At 36.5% G+C, this 20,097-nt stretch overlaps 1 protein-coding gene across 12 annotated transcripts in view; it reads left to right on the top strand.

The window, feature by feature from the left end:
• DMD (dystrophin) overlaps positions 1–20,097 on the top strand; it is a 1,246,037-nt gene that overhangs the window by 831,032 nt on the left and 394,908 nt on the right. For all 12 annotated transcript variants that reach the window (XM_084515490.1, XM_084515483.1, XM_084515486.1 and 9 more), the window contains 2 exons: positions 902–1,051; positions 18,790–18,954. In XM_084515490.1, coding sequence (XP_084371616.1) covers positions 902–1,051; positions 18,790–18,954 — 315 coding nt within the window. The remainder of the gene's footprint in view (positions 1–901; positions 1,052–18,789; positions 18,955–20,097) is intronic.

Genomic DNA, 20,097 nt, shown 5'->3' with positions numbered 1-20,097 from the left:
AGGGATTTCAGAATGAAGGCGAAGATACTACTGTATGGGATGTTAAATGCATCTTATCATTTCCAGACATGATTACAAGTTTGAAGTTTAAGCTGATTATTTAGATCCATGAAGTTCCCACTTCTTATTTATATACAAATATTTCCCAAATGTAGCATTCCCAAGGAATAAGTAGTCCAAAATTAAAGGTGCTAGCATTTTTTTTTTTAATTATTTGTAGCTCATTTTTACATTCCATCTTTTATTTTGGAGCTACACAAGAGAATACATGTATATTCCAATGCAACAAAGAATAATGTACTGTGGCTTATATAGTACCTGCTTGATTGTGTTGATGTATCTTTTAGTTGCATTATCCTTGATATATCAAGTTACTTTGATAACTTGCAGTAACTACATACATGATGGAGAAGTGGTACATTTAGATGATGTCTTGCTTTCTTTGTCTTTACTTGATGTTTCTATGAATATACATGAACATTCTTAATTATGAGGTTGGACTGGAGGGCTTTTCACCACATACCATCTGGGTGATTGTGTTCACAGCACAGAACATGGAAAAGCCATTCTCCAAAGTGGGCTTTAATATACTATTTACCATATTGAAAGATTATTAATATCTGTATACATGAGCTAATGAGTATCCAGAGGTGGAAATTTGTCATACAACAGTGATCAATATCCTTAGAAACACCTTATTTGGTTGTTTATCTCTCTCTGTAGGCTTGATCCACTAATACAGTTTCTGGGGTTTCTGCCCTTCTATATTCAGAAAGCCATGGCTATTTTGTCTTGAATTGAGTTTATTCCTTTAGCTGATAGACAAATCAATAAGGGTGAAGATAAGGGAGCTGAAAATTCTACCACAGTTCATCTTAACTGCTGTATTTGTCTGTTCCAGTTAAGAGCTGAAGAGCTGCTGCCACACAAGGGAATACTGAAACGATTAAATGAATCTGGTGGAATAGCACTTGGAAGTGCATCACTGGACCCAGACAGAAAACATAAGCTTGAGAGTGCACTGAAGGAGGCTAACCATCGCTTGGTAAAGGTTAGACATATTAGTGATGTAACTGTGATATGAAATTTTAATTGGCAGCAAATATTTGCATTACATATTTTCTCTTATGTATTATTTTTCTCTGGATGAAGCTGCAGAAACATTTGTTCACATAATGAACCTGTGGAAGAAAAATGTGTACAATATACTGCTGTGAGAAACAGTAACAACACAAGATCATGAGTGCCTGAAGCAATGTTGCATCCAAATTAACTCCCTAAATTACAGGTCTGCTGCTTAATGGCAGAATGCAGAGCATCATTTTTGTAGCCTGGTTGTTTTAAGGGTACAGCAAATATTCCAATTTTGTGACTCAGGTGTGTGAGATGCAGTAGCAAATATTGCTACTAAAAATTGCTTTTCTAGAAACACTTCCTAGTTCTCTCCTCTCCCCAACACTGGGGTAGAAGCTGCAACTGCTGATTCATGTTCTATCATGCTTCTTCCAAACATGAGTTTTGAGTTCTGTTTTCAGTGTAGCAAAGTTCCACTCATTTTGCTTTCTAGGATCTCCATACCAATGGAAAGAAATAAAGTAGGATTGTGTTGTTCTTTATTGTTGAAGTAGCATGTTTTTATGTTGGAAACTGTTGACAATGAATAGTAGATATGGATCAAGAGTGCTCTCCATACAGACCTTATGTAGCAGAAATGGTAGAAAACATTATCTAAAGAAATGTAAAAATGTAAATCCACACAAAGTATGGATCAGTCTGGTCAGGACAGGTCAATGTAGAATCTAGAAAATGCAGCTGAAGGATTTCCCCAGAGACTGATGGCACAGTCACCAGGATGCTGGGGTAGGGATTAGCTGTGTTTATCTGTGAAAAGGAGATAAAATAGATCTTCTGAGTACCTTACTGAAAAGACAAGCTACAGCTTCTGGTCAAGAGTTCTGTGTTTTTGATTCAACTATGTTCACATAATTGATATTTCAAGTACAGTCCTAGTAAATAAACAGGAATTTATCTGATGTGGAATTCTCATTAGTTTCTTCTACTTAACAGAAACAGTCTGGCAAGTTTCAGATTTTTAGCTAATGGCTCAAGCAAAAATGGATAATATTGATCACATTCATAAATTTGGAGTTGGGTGCGTTAATCATTATTTAGGTGCTTGGACAGAAGTATCCCTTTCTCTACAGAATGGTTTTCTGAAATCAATGTATATCAAAGAATTCAGAACACTTCAAAATCAAAGCTAGTGCTATTTACTAGCTGATATAAGGATATATGTAGCTGAATTTAAGAACCATGATTTGAATATCTGTGCTGTAATATTAAAAAATCATTAGCTTTCAGGCAAAAATATGTGTGGTTGTTGTTGTTGTTTGTTGTGTGTGGGTTTTTTTGTTTGTTTGTTTGCTTTTATTTTTAAGTAAAATAGCACTAACGTTCTAAGAAAAACTAATTTCTCTGTATGAAAGTCATATCTAAGAACTTAGGTACTTCCACTTTCTGCTTGCTAATAGAGAAAATATCCAGGTTACTCGTCATAGGCAGAGCAACCCAAATAACTATGAATGCTGTTGAAATTATTAGTATGAAATTATTAGTATGAAATATGGTGGATAACGTAAATCATTCTCTTTACAAGCTGCAACAGACCTAAGTAATGATTCCGGCAAGACATTAAGCTTGGAATTTACCAGGTGAAAATTTCATTTATAGATAAAAGGGACTAAACCAAGAACATTGAACTTTTCTTTGTGATCATTACTGAACTGCACTATTTCAATTACAGTTGCCTACCTATGGAGATATATAAAATAAAATAGTGCTCACTCTGCCTTAGTTGCTGAATTTAAAGGACGTTGAAAATGCAATTTATTTTTTAATAAAGAGAAAATTAGTTTGACAATTATGACATTCAAATCCTTACATGTTAAGTGAGATTTTCAAATGTTTCTCTGAAGGTGTTTTGTTTCTCAGATGATCTTGAAAAGTCAATGTAAAAAAAAAAAAAAAAAAAAAAGACCAACTGTCGTGGTTCCGCTCGAGTGGGCAGCCGAGCTCCACCACAGCCGCTCTCTCACTCCCCCTCCTCAAAGAGGAATGGGGAGAAAATATGTGAAAAGGGCTCAAGGATTGAGATAAGGACGAGAAAATCACGCAATAATTATTGTAACGGGCAAAACAGACTCGGCATAAGGAGATAGTAAGATTTATTGCCTATTACTAACAAGTGAGAGAAGTGAGAAAACAAAGGAAAAAGCAAACCAAAAGCACCTTCCCCCCCATCCACCCTCTTCCACCTCCTCCCCCCGAGCGGCGCAGAGGAACAGGGGGATTGGGGGTTATGGTCAGTCTACAGCACTTCTTCTCTGCTGCTCCTTCTCGGTCACTCTTGTCCCCTGTGCTGTGGGGTCCCACCCACGGGATGCAGTCCTTGATGAACTGATCCGGCGTGGGCTTCCCACAGGCAGCAGCTCTTCCAGAACTGCTCCAGATACGGGTCCGTACCACGGGGTCCATCCCTCAGGAGAAAACTGCTCCAACCTGGCTCCCCTACGGGCAGCAGCTCCTGCCGGGTCACCTGCTCCTGCGTGGGCTCCTCTCCACGGGCTACAGGTCCGGCCCGGAATCTGCTCCGGCAGGGGTCTTCCACAGGCGGCAGCCTCCGTCGGTGCAGGGCCACCTGCTCCACCGTGGTCTCCTCCACGGGCTGCAGCGTGGAACCCTGCTCCACCGTGGTACTCCATGGGCTGCAGGGGGACATCCTGCTTCACCATGGTCCTCACCACAGGCCGCAGGGGACTTCTGCTCCGGCGCCTGGAGCACCTCTCCCCCTCCCTCTACACTGACCTTGGCACATGCAAGCTGTTTCTCACTCCTGGCTGCTGTGTGGCGCAGCGTTTTTTCCCTGTCTTAAATATGCTCTCACAGAGGCGCAAAACAACATCGCTTATTGGCTCGGATCTGGAAAACAATGGGGCCCTTCCCAAACATGGGGCAGCTTCTAGATCTTTCTCACAGAAACCACCCCTATGGCTCCCTGCTACCAAAACCTTGCCACGTAAACCCACTACACCAACCCACACAGATTTTACTGTGAGCCAAACCTCACAGCTCTGGCACATTTATATTAGGTGATCTTCAGTAGGTCACTGTAGCAGGATGGTTCTGTAGTCAGTTGTTTTGATGAGGATATATTTTTCCTGTTCCTCAAAGCCCGGTGGGCAAGCCTCACCAGCGCAGAGATTCCTCTGGGGCTTCTCTGTCCCTCCATTACCGTCTAAGAGTATATCTTAAGCTTGAATCCTTTGTTTCCAGCTATTTGTTTTGTTTTCTGGCATCTGTGCTAGGAAGGAATGTGTAACAATCTACCGTTTCTGATTATCTCATCTTGCAGGATGATATTATGTTGAAAATACAAAATGTACTTGACAGTTACATAAATAACATAAGGTAGCTCCTTATTTGGTATATGCTGGAGTAATTCTGTTTACTTTAGAGAAGCTGTGACAATCAAAAATTACCAGTTGAAAATGTAGCCAAATATCTCCTAAGTTTATGACAAATTTTTGTTTTGCTTTGATCTGCCAAACGGTGGAAGGGGCAACAACATTGTGAGTTTTAACCTTCAAGGTGACATATTTGAAATAAGTCATGTTCAAACCTTCTCTAGAGTCAAAGAAACGGTTACCCTACAGCAATGGAAATAAGCTGAGAAAATAAATTGAGTATGAAAGGAATTGCAGTCACATAAAAGAAGCTTTTTTTTTTTTTTTTTCTTTTGCTTCAGTATTGTCTTTGCTTTTAGGTGTTTATATCATGTGCTGATGACCTTGAGAATAGATACATGAAGAGTTTTTCTTCCTTTATATAGTCATAAATTTAAAATGACATTTCTTCAGACACCTTTATTGAATAGTGATTCTAGTAGGCCACTACCTCAGATACAGTTTAAGCAGAGAATGAAGATTAAAGCCTACATTTGAAAGCATGACTTTTAAATTTTAGCCTGGTTTTACTTATTATACCCTCTCCAAAGTCAGTATTTCTTGTAAAAATGAAAATAACTCTGTCTTTGTGAAGTCTTAATAATATGAAAAATGAAGTGTTTTATAACCATTTTTATGTCTTCACATCAAGAATTTTCATTTATTTTCAAAGCTCAAAGTATCTTCTGCTGTGATAGCCAAGTAAGCTAGCCACCTAGCGCTTCAAAGCATACAAAAGGGGTACTAGGCACAGGAGTTTGTGATGAATTCAGTTCTTGTCATATACCACCTGCCAGGGCATATAACAGATCTGTAATGGGTTTCTTACCTTTTAGTGTGCAGTAAATGGATTGATAGATTAGGTCTGAGACCAGTGAACCATGGAATCAGAGGTTTGCTGGAAGGAGTTTATTACTCTTTAATAATATTCTTGGTCTGGTGTCAGCCAAGAGGGATGAGCTAGATTATCCGAAAGTAAGCTGGATGCCAAAATCAGCATTCTTCTCATTTATCCACCTTAGTCTTCACAACATCTACTGTATGTATTATGAAGGTTATTATAAGTGCCTGATGGAGACATTTTTTCTGCCTTTTAATTTGTCTGCTACTATTAGAACTAATTACTAGACACTGAAGAGACCATTTCACTGTTTACTGCCACAGCAAATCAATTTGTTGTGCTATATAGACAAAAAAGAAATTGGAGTGGAGTGACATGGCTGTAATTTGTGAATTTACTAATTTGTAATTTTCTGTACCACCAGGAGAAGTATAGGTCTTCTTGGCTTGGTTGACCAAGTGCAGAGAAAAACAGATGGACCTAGAAAGTGCAGGAAGACAAAGTCATAACAAGGTTATAGTTCATGTAGCTTGCCTTGAGTAGTAATTATTCACCTATTACTTGTGATGACATCAAATTTTCAGCATGTTATTGTAACTTAGTTTGAGTTTGCAGTTGAAACTACTATAATTGCTACTATTACTGTTTGTGGGATGAACAGGAAGATATCTTTGAAAAAAAAAAGCTACAGTTGGATTTCTGTGCTTTTGATTTGAAATGAGATTAAAGCATTTGTAGCCTAATAAGAATGTCTGTTTTATTTCCAATTTCCAAGCAGGTAAAAAAGCCCTTTTCTTTTCAGTTCTTTTAAGCTACATACACTGAAGTTCTTCTGGCTATATTGATTTAAAACTACCGAGATTCTTAGCTATGCTGGATACAGTGGATTGCATGTGTTATAGAAGACAGACCACATTAGGAATTGGGCCCTACTTGCTAATCAATGGCATTTTTAGTCATTTTAATGACTTCAGACATCAGTTTTTGTTCCACTTTACATGCTATACTGTAAGTCATCCTAATGACCACTGTCAAAAAGAACTGGAGACTATCATAAGACATAAGGAGACAGGAGACATCTGTTTGTTTGTTTGTTTTCTGAAGTTCAGTTAGATGAAGTCATTTAGGTGTGTCATAATAGCTGTATGAGTGTCCACAATCAATGTAAGTATACACATTCACTGCAGATGGAAGAAAATGAAATGGTTTATCTTAGACTGAAAGATTTTATTATTTGCCATCTATAAAAAAATAAAAAATAAAAAAAAAAAATGATAGCAAATCAGGCTTATACTAACAAATCAATTCTAATCTGATATAAGTTTAAAATTTGGATGCAGTGTTTTTTAAACCTGGAAAATCTAACTCCAAAGAAAATACAAGTGAGATTCCAATGAGGTAAATATTGCTGTGGTATAATACTCACTGATTTATTTATTTTTTTTAACAAGAACTGCATTTTACAATATTAAAAAACAACAAACACACAAACAAAAAAAAGCAGGGATTTGATATAATTGCTGCCTTTTCAGTTTAAACTCTAATTTTATTTTATTATTATTAATGGTGTTTTTTGTTTGTTTGTTTTTTTTCTTCCCTACAAAAGGTCTCAAATCTTGTAGTTTTGTAGCTCGTTTTTATCATTCAAGGTATTAGTGGAAAACACATAGTTGTTGCATCCAACAAAACTTTGAGTCAAAGGTAGTTTACAAAGAAAAAGTTGCATTCTCCCCACACATGATAAAATACTCTGATAAATAGATGCAGTAGCACAGCATCAGAAAAAAAGGAAAATTTTAGAGCTGTAAATCCCTGATAGATGGTATATTTGGGTAAGGTACTTTACAGAGACCATTTTTATCTTGTCACTTCCCACAGTCTGGAAATGCCAACAAAGTTGTTTAAATTTCCAGCTGCTCTGTTTTCCTATGAGCAACCCCGTATCTCATGGGAATATTGTAAAAATAAATTACTTGGTGATATTGCAGCATTCTGAAGGTTTAAAACATTGTAAAAGTTGTTAGTAGCACTGTTTTACGTTAAATCTGGAGTCCTGCAGAGAAATATACAATTGCTCTCTTTTTATTAATAGCACCATCAATTTCTCTCTCTTGTTAAATATTAATAAATATTCTCCTACTACAGTATGTTGTTTACTCTCATTTGAAACAATTAATCATTCTGAAGTCCGTTCAAGGAAAAAGTTATGATGTTCAAAATGTTTTTTGCAGCAATCAGGCAATAATTACACCATATCAAGGGCTTTTGTGACATTCTACTGAATATGTGTTCTTAATTTCCGCTGAGACAAGTTTTTCACAGAATCACAATATCTAGGTTGGAAGAGACCTCAAGATCATCGAGTCCAACCTCTGACCTAACACTAACAAGTCCTCCACTAAACCATATCGCTAAGTTCAACATCTAAACATCTTTTAAAGACCTCCGGGGATGGTGACTCCACCACTTCCCTGGGCAGCCCATTCCAATGCCTCACAACCCGCTCAGTAAAGAAGTTAGAAGTTCTTCCTAATATCCAACCTAAAACGCCCCTGGCGCAACTTTAGCCTGTTCCCCCTCGTCCTGTCACCAGGCATGTGGGAGAATAGACTAACCCCCAGCTCGCTACAGCCTCCTTTAAGGTACATGTACTTACAGAGAGCGATAAGGTCGCCCCTGAGCCTCCTTTTCTCCAGGCTGAACGAGCCCAGCTCCCTCAGCCGCTCCTCGTAGGACTTGTTCTCCAGGCCCCTCACCAGCTTTGTCGCCCTTCTCTGCACCCGCTCAAGCACCTCGATGTCCTTCTTGTAGCGAGGGGCCCAAAACTGAACACAGTACTCGAGGTGCGGCCTCACCAGAGCCGAGTATAGGGGGACAATCACTTCCCTAGACGTGCTGGCCACGCTGCTTCTTATGCAAGCCAGGATGCTGTTGGCCTTCTTGGCCACCTGAGCACACTGTTGGCTCATATTCAGCCGACTATCAACCAATACTCCCAGGTCTTTCTCCACCAGGCAGCTTTCCAACCACTCATCTCCCAGCCTGTAGCTGTGCTTGGGGTTATTGCACCCCAGGTGCAGGACCCGGCACTTGGCCTTGTTGAACTCCATACAGTTGACCTCAGCCCATCGGTGCAGCCTATCCAGATCCTCCTGCAGAGCCTTTCTACCCTCGAGCAGATCGACACACGCACCTAACTTGGTGTCATCTGTGAACTTACTGAGGGTGCACTCAATCCCCTTATCCAGATCATTGATAAAGATATTAAAGAGGACTGGCCCCAGCACCAAGCCCTGGGGAATGCCACTAGTGACCGGTCTCCAACTGGATTTGACTCCATTCACCACAACTCTTTGGGCCCGGCTATCCAGCCAGTTTCTAACCCAACGAAGCATACGCCAGTCCAAGCCACGAGCAGCCAGTTTCTTGAGGAGAATGCTGTGGGAGACGGTGTCAAAAGCCTTGCTGAAGTCAAGGTAGACCACATCCACAGCCTTTCCCTCATCCATCCAGCGTGTCACTTTGTCATAGAAGGAGATCAGGTTCGTCAAGCAGGACCTGCCTTTCATAAACCCATGCTGACTGGGCCTGATCGCCTGCTTGCCCTGCAAGTGGAGCGTGATGACTCTCAAGATAATCTGCTCCAAGAGCTTCCCTGGCACTGAGGTCAAACTGACAGGCCTATAGTTTCCCAGGTCTGCCCTCTGGCCCTTCTTGTAGATGGGCATCACGTTTGCTAGCCGCCAGTCAACTGGGACCTCCCCCGACAGCCAGGACTGCTGATAAAATGATGGTAAGCGGCTTGGCCAGCTCCTCCGCCAGTTCTCTCAGTATCCTTGGGTGGATCCCATCTGGCCCCATCGACTTGCATACATCCAAGTGCTGTAGCAGGTCGCCAACCATTTCTTCATGGATAGTGAGGGCCACATTCTGCTCCCCATCCCCTTCCACCAGTTCAGGGTACAAAGGTTTGATTCCACTTCCTGGCTCCACAAAGAACTACCCCAAAATCATACCATAGGTCTAAGGTTGTCCAAATACTTGTTGAACTCCAATGGGCTTGATGCAGTGACCACTTCTCTGGGGAGCCTGTTCCAGTGCCCAACCACCTGTTCTCAGTGAAGAACCTTTTCCTAACACCCAGTCTGATCCACCCTTGTTGCAGCTTTGTGCCATTTCCTTGGGTCTGATCGCTGGTCACCAGACAGAAGAGATCAGCAAATTGATCTCTGTTGAAGTTGAGGTACTCTACAGCTATTTCCCTCAGGACCCCTTATCTCTACCCTGTAATCTTCTTCTGATATTCTTGTTGAATTAATATATCTATTTATCATCAAAATGGCAAGTCTCTACTTTTCTCACTCCTAAGTGGCCAAGTTTTGGGGACAAGTGGCTGGAGGACAGCTGTGCAGTGAGGGATCTGGGAGTGCTGTTTGGCTGAACATGAACCACAGTGCAGCCAAGAGGGCAAACCACATTTTTGGGTGCACTGAACACAGCATAGCCATAGTCAAGAGCTGTGATTCTCCCAGTGTATTTAGTGCTGGTGCAGCCTCAGCTTGAATATTGTGTACAGTTCTGGGCTCCACGGTATAAAAATGCTATTATGATATTTGAATGCATCCATAGGAGGACCTTAAAGCTACTTAAAGGGATGGAAGACTTGTCTTTTGAGGAGAGGTTGAGGGCTCTTGGGTTGTCTAGTCTGGAGAAGAGGAGGCTCAGAGGTAACTTCATTGCTCTCTACAATTTTCTGAGGCGATGAACCTGAGAGAGGGGCACTGGTCTCTGCTCCATAGTATCTGATGACAGAGCATGTGGGAATGACACAAAGTTGCACCAGGATTGAAAATGGAAAAATGGAATTCAGGCTGGACAATGATTAAATGTATGTATATATACAATACTACTTTGCCAACATATTTTATGGTATCTTTTAGTAGAGGAAATTTCTGTCTTTTTGTGTTTTGGATATGAATTTGGAATATATTTTCATATATTTAAGGAGTTACGCTAAATACTTTGAATATAAAAAGTATGTTTTGTAAAGACATTTGTGCTGACAGTTTATATTGAAGTAGTATTGATCTAGCTGAAATACCTGATTTCAAATAAAACATTTTAAGCAAATCCTTTCACACATTTCTGCACTACAATAATCACATATGCAAGAGATATTTCACATGTGGTAACCAATGATTCACATACTCTCACATAGCAATGAGCCACTTACAGTGATTTGAACTTTTCTAAATTTTAGTTCCCAGCAGACCCTCCTGTTGTATGTCAGATTTTTTATGCATTTTTGTCAAGGAAGACTGTAGGAATCTAAAACCAAAGTTTTGCTATTTGCTGCTTAAAAAGTTTATAGGTTTATTTAGGTCTTTCTGTATTGCAACGAGCCTATATAATTAATATTTCACAAACAAAATAGTCTGAAATAGCCTTAAAGTTAAACCTCCCCTTTCTTCTTCCCTAGCCTTTTGTTGGCCATTTTTCTCAGAATTTAAAAATCATCTTTTAGAAAATTAGGCATCAGCATTACACAGAGAATTGCCTGTTATTATGATACTGAATTTAATTCTACATTGAGCACTGTTTATCTAAGGTAACTCTCACACTCTCATTTTTTCTATTAATTGCATGTTTCTTAAAATTGAAAAGTTGTCACCTCTCTCAAAGTGCTAAACAGATATTTATTGAAAACCAACTGATAATGAAATCAAACTAATCAAACTAATCAAATTGTTAATTGTTTTCTATCAGTCATGTTAGCTCACTAGTTGCTAGGTAGGATCATTCACTAGAATTGGAGTACCACCATATTTTTATTTTTCTACAATTTTTAATAGAATAAATTCTTCATTGCTAGGAAATTCCATAAACTTCCTGTTACATCTACAAATAGCTGTAGACAAAATTCCATCCCATTGAAATTTATCTAAGCTGTGCAAAGATAATGCAAAAGATACCCCTGTTTATTTATTGTGGAAATATAATATAGTTTATCTGTACATTATAGAACATATTTGTCTAATACCAGAAATTGCTGTTTCATATTGATTTTATTGCTGTGTTACAAGTCTTAGTTCCAATTATATCCATTTTCTCTACCAAGCAAAACACCAATCTTTTGTTGTTGTTGTTGTTCCTATAAAGGACTCCGTGAGCAAACCCAATAATGATACTAAGTTAATAGCTTGCATTTTAAGGTACTAATGGTACTACATGCTGTATAAATATTTGTAATTTGTTTCATTGCAATGCCTTTTGACTTCATTTTGCTTGTCAGGCAGATGACATTTTTTAGAAAATTCCTGGCAGTTTTGGGAAGCTTCTCTCAGATGTAGGCAACAGCATGGAAGAAAGTATCATGTGCTTAATTAGCTACTGAATGATTGCCACTGTGAGATGATTACACATGGAAGTCAAGACCATTGGGCATGGTCTTGAAAGTAAAGCAGTCAGATAACATAATTCTTAAAAAGGAGGGTTGCAGAAAAGGATGATGAGACACAGCAGCAGACAGGAAGGTCTCTGTCACAAGGAATGACCAAAAGTAGAAATAGGACTACTATGTTCAATTTGCCAAGCTGTGAGAAGAGATTGGTCTTTATGTGGTATGATAAGCTGTCTGACCCAGAGTAATGTGTTACTATGGGAAACCACAGCAGTACATCTAGCTGTTTGCTGAGCAGTACTATGGCCTGCCATTTTCTCTTCTTCTTCGCTTATGTAAGTCAGGCTCCACTTCCTGTGAGAAGAGAACATCGACTGACAGCTTCAAGGTAACCAATTAGGCAGAATACCAATTATATGGGTATTTTATTATTATTTGTTTGTCTTGTGTCAAGATAAAGAGTGGCTGCAGGAATCATATTGTAAACCTTTTATGTTTTATTTTGGATTTCTGGAATTCAGTATGGGACAAAGAAAGGGATAAATAAAAGAAAGTTGTGGACCAGATTATTCGACAAAGGTGGAGGTCTTGTGCTCAGAAAATGCCCTTGTCAAAGGAAGATCACCAAGACAGTATACAACAGAATGAATGTCAATTAGTTATAACTATTAAAGCATATAGATATTCAGATGATTGTGATATAAATCGTCATATTACCATGTAAGAAAAACAAAATAAATCATCGGGTTAGGGGGATATGTTTGTCTGTTTTTTGTTGTTGTTGTTGTTGTTTGTTTGTTTGTTTGTTTAAAGCTAGACAGGCAGATGAAGCAGAAAAATATTTGGTGCACTGCATTTGTGGATTACTTTAGTCATCTGAATCAATGGACTTTTTTTTCTTTTTCTTTTAAAATAAAAATAAAGCTTGTGAATATTACAAATACCTACTTAAGAAGTTTTTTGTTGTTGTTTTGTTGTTGTTGGTGGTGGTGGTATTGTTGTTGTTGTTTTTTAAAAAAAGCCTGAAAAACATGTGCCAAGGTCAGATCCCTTACAGGGAAACATGAAACACTGGTGACACTGAAAATAAAATTCTGTATGTATTTTTAGTAGACTGCTTTCATCTTCCTCTAGTAGTATAGCCTTTATTCCACATTTGTCAGAGACACCATGGTTCATAAATATTCATCACTTGAAAGAAATTACATAGATTTTGTTTTAAAGTCAATATTGAGTTTGCTAATGAAAATGGCTCAGTTAATTAACTAAATGGCGTCCTAAACCAAACTTTCATGAAACTCTTTCTTACACTGATTGTTTTTCATGAAGAAATGATGCATAAAAATTAAGTTCTCGCCTTCTATTTTAAATCATTCTTTTGTACATGCTCTAGGGAAGGTGATTTTAAGCAGATAAAACTTTCTGAACAGCGGCTGAAAGAACTGCTGTTTTATGTAATAATTTTACTAGTGTTATTGAAGCATCAGTTGTGATATATAGATAAATTGGGATTAAAGCCTGTATTTAATGCTTTCTATGACTAATTATTGTTTTATTTTCTGAGTCCTGTCTTGGACAACACAGAAACCTGCTTTCAGTCCAGTTATGCTGTGGGCTGACTGCAGTGTAGTCACCTGTCATTTTTCCTTTGATTTGTATTTTAACAAAAATGGGATAGTAAAGCAAAAGCTAGTGCTTGTTTCACATTTATTATGGAAAGCAATTCATACGGAAAGCTACACATTCTTCACTTTTCTGCATGCAAACAGTGGTGAATTTTTTGAAACCTGACAATGCCAGTTACTGTACAATCAAAGACCACTTCCATAAGGTGCTTTGTATATTAGAAGGACCTTTCCAAGCCAGGAATACAAGAAAAGCATTGTTAAGCCTTCACAGACACCCCACAGTATGTGTGTATAATGTGTATATATATATATATATATATATATATATATATATATATATATATATATAAACAGTACATATATATATATACATACATACGCAATTGTATATATACAATATAATACTCATTATTATATTTTATCTATATTTTATCTTATTATACATATCAGGAAAGTGGAATTTAAATCCAGTGTCAGATTCATCAAAATAAGATCCATTCATTATAAGCGCCACTCTGTTGAGAGGTCGGTGAGACAGCTAGCAAGAGAAAGGAGGCTACCTTATCTAATATCTGGGGGAGGTGGGGGAAGAGATAGTGAATAAATCGGGTAGGAAACATATTTAAACTGCTATTAAATGTTTGGAGATTTGGGATTTCTTCTCCCTCTACTCACTCTCATGTTAGGGAGATCCTCGGTATTCTTTTTTGACAAAAGCCATGTTGGTGAGATGCATCTCCTCATCTGTATTCTCAAGTAGCTAGGTAGTAACAGCACAATCTTCTCTTTGGTCCCTTCAGATAAATAGGAAATGACCTTGATATTGACTTGTGAGAGAGAAGGGAAGTATTCAAAATCACACATTGGTCATTTGAAGCCACTTCAATAGCTTTCCTTACTTTTATCAGGTGACAGCTGCTGATAATAGTGATGCTTTACTAATTATATGATTTATTAAGTTCATTCACTTGCAGTAACATTTCTGACCTCTGCAAAACTATTCCCAGTTGTTCTTTCCTTCCTACTTACTATCTCTACCTAATTAGTTTCAGCTTGTTCATTCTGAGTATTGTTCCTATTACAGGATCGAACTCCACAGATGTTACATTAATTGTTATTGAAATCTGCCTTCTGGATATTCATAAGGAATTAAACAGAATGGAGACCACAGAGTATGATTTTACATCAGGAGACATACCTTATACAACTTCTTCCTTCCTTTATATTTATTGTCATCATATGAATTCATATTCCTTTCCATCTGCTCAGCTCTAATTCATCACATAGTGCATGCACACAACTATGAATATAGACTAAAAAGTACCTGTATATCTAAAGCTAAAGTAAGAAGCAACAGAACATATGAACAATGAAGGAGATATATATGGCTAAGATGAGCAGCTGCTCATCTTAGCCATATGTTGCACCCAAAGTGGTCACATTGGGGTGGGGATGGAAAGAACCTAAGAGTGGATCATCTAGTTTTCCAGTGAAGGAAGGTCACTGAAGATGTGAGGTTCAGATGGAATAGAAATAATGTGTGTATTTCTTCATAGGAATTCTAGAATTTCTTATAGGAATTCTTATGGAGAAATACCTATGGAGAAATAATGGAAATATTAAATTAACATCTAGACTTTTAAATTATTACTTTAAATTTGACAGAGTATTCTCATGTTTACAGAAACATCTTATTGTTTTTATGCTGGTGATTTATTTGCATTCTTTTAATAGAATTTAATTAGAAAATACATAAAACAGATTAAGTAAAAAATGGTCTGACGTTTTAAGATGATGAATAATGCTACGTATTGTCTGACTAGTGACAGTTTGTAAAATTAGGATCTTCTGCTGTTTTCTGATTTAGAATGTAAATCTTTTCTATTATTCTGTTACTAAGCTGCCAATTAATTTAACTTAATTAACATTTGAACTAAAGTACAAAATTTTAGATGCATCACATACTTTGAGATTGTTTTGACACATCATTGAATTTATACAGTGCTTTGATGTTGAAATCAATTTTTTTTTCTTTGAAAGAATAATCTATACTTTAGTTTTCATTTGCACTTTGAAAGTTATTTTTTTCCTTTAGTTGCAAACCAAGGTATGTTTTCATTGTTGATCTGCTGCCAAATAAGACAAAGTTGAAAAAAAAAATTCTAAACAAAAAGTGAAGCTAAATTTTTAGAAAGCTGTCCCAGTTAAAGTTGTCTTTTTCACCATGTCTTCCTTGACAGCCTATAACGCTTTTAGTTTCATTAGGTCTGTGTTTAGTTTAGGCAGATTGTGGGGAAAACATCTTCAATGTTTGTCCTGTTTTTACTCTTCCACAGGTGATGCCTTCTGGCTACTGTTCCTATTGGTCTTGGCACTTATGAAATGATTTCACTCCTCCTCTGATGAAACCTACCAGTCTTTCTTAAACAGAAGGGAATGAAATAAGATACTATAGGGGATTAAACTGGGTAGACACCAGATGGTTACCCTGGGCACCGAAGGAATAAAAGCAGGGTGGGGAAGGAAGGAGCCAAAAAGTAAAATACAAACAAACAAACAAACAAAAAAATGCAAAAAGAGTGGCATCTGGGAACTAAGAACTAGTAGAGAGAGTCCAGTGACAGGACAGTGGGATGGCTGTCCCACTGGCATCAGAATCCCAACTTCTGGATGGGACTTCTGGAGCTGTGAACAATCAGCATGCCAGTACCTGAAGCAGCTTGTCAAGAAAGTCCTGTAATAGATTGAATTTGGATGAAAAGACTGTAAGTTAAAAGGCAGAGAAAATTCTAGAGGATCCTAACTCTGTGTGTCCTCCTGTGGAACAGAAGGGGCATGAATCAGGAGACCCTACAAACATATTCATGTCTGTTACTCCATGGAGTTTTTCCCAAATTATGCTTCTGGAAATAAGCTGTCTCCCCAGAGACAGTCTGCAGCAGTACCCTCGCTTGATGGGAGAATTTGTAATTCCCTTAAACTCATCAGGCTCTAATTTGATTAGCCAGCATGACTGTTTGATGCCAGAATTAAGGAAAAATAAAAAAAAAATAAAAAGAGAGCAAACAAAATTCCTTAGATCTAAGAATCCGTTTTCCACACAACAGTATGAAATGTGTTCCATGGATTATACAAGATATTCCTTTCTTAATGTCCAGCCAAAAATCTGTTTCTTACATGCTTACCTTAACCTTCTAGGTTTGAGGGAAGCCCCATCTTTATTTATTGTTCATCTTTTAATCTTTGTGATAAGAGTAGCTGGCATTAAAATTCTCTATATAATGAACCAATTCATATTGACCTAGATTTTTTTTTTATTTATATACTCAAAATATTATAATCATATATTGTGTTATAATTTTAGCCCAGGAGCCAATTTGTAAGAAGAGACTGTGTTCACTTATACTGCAATTTAACTTAATCTAGTTTGCTTTTTTTTTTTTTTTTTCCCCTGTATCTGTGATTACTTTTGGAAACTGTAGGCTGAAGTAAGTAAAGTACATCAGCAAAACCTCGTTTTCTCTTCCGTGTTCCTAGATTGAATATTTTTTTAGTATGTAACCTCTTTTTTTTTCCAGAAAGCTCTACAAATTTTAATTTGTCTGTCTTCTGATAGACCCAACATAATTCATTAATGTTGGTTGTAGCCAGATTAATTTAAATTTCAGATCTTCAGACATTAGCCTGGATTTTTATCTGCCTATGATTACCTATTTGCTTTTAATAGGTTTTCTGTGGAACTTGTATACGTTAATATCAAAGCTACTAAACACTGAATATTAACATTCAAAAGATGTAGGAAAAATGAAACTAATGTTCTGTGAAATTAGGCCAAGATCTGCATAGATACTGAGTGAACACATAAGGGAAATGAATGCATTTTTAATTGTTTTCTTTCATATTTGGGGCCATCCTGGAAAAGCAGAGTTTTTATTTTATTTAACATGATTAGGGGGATAGAAAAAATTATTTGACTCACAGGTCAGTTTTTATTAAATACGATATTATGGAGTGGCTATAGCAAATAACAGAGATAATTTAACATATGGTAAATCAAGTTAATGAATTAGAAATATCACTTAAGTATGGTCTAATAAATCATATGCAGAATTTATGTAGAAGGGTTATTTTAGTACCTACAAATCAGTATTTTCAAACTAAATTTGCAAAGAAATATACATGCCATGAGACATTTGTTTTCTTCCCGCTCCTTCATCTGTTTTTTTCAGTAACCTTAATTGTTTTCATATCTCTGATGTATTTTGATTTATTGTCTTCTATGAAATATCATCATTAGCACTTAGTACACATCAGTAATACTTTTGTAGCTGGGCAACGTGATAGCAATTCTTCTGTTAATAGTTTAACTTCACAGGGAATTTGTATTTTACTGTGTATGTCTGAAAACTCACATGTTCTGCTACTAAGATTTGTTTTTTAGTAACAAACAAAAAAACAACCCTGTGCTTTGAAACAAGGAACATCAGGAAAACTCATTTTCTTCATATGAAAAACTAACCATACTTCCTGACTGATTTTAGAAGTTAATTGCCATATTTTCTAACCCCTGCGTAGAAGCTGTATTTGCTGTTGTTAAATTTTGTTCTGTTTTGTTTTTAAGTGTAGATGGTTTCTCCTCTGGTATATGCTTGCAATGCTGGTAATAGTGTAGTGTAGTGATACCTCACCTCTCCATCTATAGAAAACATGCTGAGAAGGAGATTTATATTGGCCTATTTATTTCCAACCTGTTCTTATATTTACTCCAAATGCTTCAGTGTTGTGAGAGTTCAGCTATGTCATTCACTGATTATTAATTTCTAATACTAGCAAAAAAATGTGCTTAGTTAGAATGTGCTTAGTTAGAAACTGACTATTTTGAATGCAAATTAAGGACCTGATCAGTATTGATAACATTTTTTTCATTATTTTCCTTCACTATATGCATCTGCTCATGCATATTTGGACTCAACTGACAATTATAAACACCTTGTCCGAAAACAGATGCTTATAAATTTGCACATCAAAGAGGTCAAGAAAGGTCATTCAAATGGTCACTTTCATGTTTTGATATTCACTGTTGCTCTCTCTGATTAAAAATTGACAATTAAAGATATATACTGAGAAAACAAACATTTTATGTACTGCAAATGGAATAGTAGAATAACAAAAATGAATAGTCTGATATGTTTATTCATAGGAATGAGACTGTTGTTACTGATTGGCAAGATACCTACCTTAACAATTTGGTGTTTATAGACTTTTCTTCCCTTCTTCATACAAGTGTATAAAATTATTTTATTTAATATTATTTTAACCTTTTATATCCATGTACATGTATGTGTTTGCAGTCTTAAATTGGTTTATGTTTATTTATTTATTTTCTTACTACTAAAACAGCTTCTGGTATTTTTTCAGGTGTCCAAAGATCTTCCAGAGAAGCAAAAAGAAATAGAGATTCTGCTAAAGGATTTCATTGAACTCGATCAGCAAATAAATCAGCTGACATTGTGGGTAACACCTGTGAAGAACCAGCTAGAGCTTTATAACCAAGTGGGTCAGCCAGGAGCTTTTGATATTAAGGTAAATTCTCTTCTGTTTTAAAAAAGAATCTTGAACATTGCATGTTCAAAAAGTCAGTTGGTGCATAGGTTGTATTAATAATGTGATTTTGAGACATAAGTCTGCAATAGCTCAATAAAATTATTGCAGAAAAATTTGATGAATTAAGGCAAGATCATTTATAAGATAAGAATAGCCCAAAAAGTTAATATATCAAATTTTAAAATGAAGATAAAATTGAGAATATCAATCCATGACTATTTAAACAGTTTTCATTCAAGTTAATATGACTAGTTGAAAATCAGAATATTTAGGGCCATATCATTATTCACATATTGCAAGGAAAAATATCTAACTGCACGGGTAATATCATAGTAATCAATAAAACTGATTGTGAACAAAACATTTGTAATCTAATGCTTAATATATTTTTATGTATAAAAAAACTCACATAGGTTGGGTGGGGCTGAAGAAATTAAGGATGAAATATACTGATTAGACTAAAGGGGCCTGCGGGGTAGTATGTACTCAGACCTTTTGGCTTTGCATTATTTGTCTGTCTGTATGTGACTGGGGAAATATTTTAGCATACAGCAACTTATTGAAATACATGAAATTTTTTTGGTTCATAGTAGTTAAGCATCACCTAAATAAAAATTAAATAGTAGACGCTGTTTTTTTATTGGGTCTCATTTTGCAGTTTTCAGTGAAAAAAAGTAAATACTTAAAACTTTTTTTGCTTTGGATGAAATGGAGTAATAACTGCTTCTGAAGACATGGTTTTTGCTGAGCGTATTTATTAAATTTACTTAGTTTCTTTCATGCAACAGTTTTAATGCCAAAACTCTTTTTATGTCATACAATCATATTATGTAAAACAGTGAATCTGAAGTCCTGTTGTAGTCCTATAATTGACAGAATGAGTTCAGTGGTGACATTCATTCCCTTTTTAAAAGATAAAATTAGTATAGCTCTGAAAATATCTGTATATGTGCCGAATGAAAGAATTTTGCTTTCAAGAAAATTATCTATGCCTATTTTCTCTATTTAAATTTATGTTTAAAATATTTAAACATAATTCTTCCATTTTTTCTTATATTACTTTTCATTCTATTCCTTTTATTTCTAGAATTATTCCATCCTTAATGTTTGTATAAAATAAAA

This window comes from Aythya ferina (assembly GCF_964211825.1).
Source record: "Aythya ferina genome assembly, chromosome: 1".
Taxonomy (NCBI): domain Eukaryota; kingdom Metazoa; phylum Chordata; class Aves; order Anseriformes; family Anatidae; genus Aythya; species Aythya ferina.
Note: the sequence above shows the minus strand (reverse complement) of the source record. Positions and strands in the feature narration are given on the sequence as shown.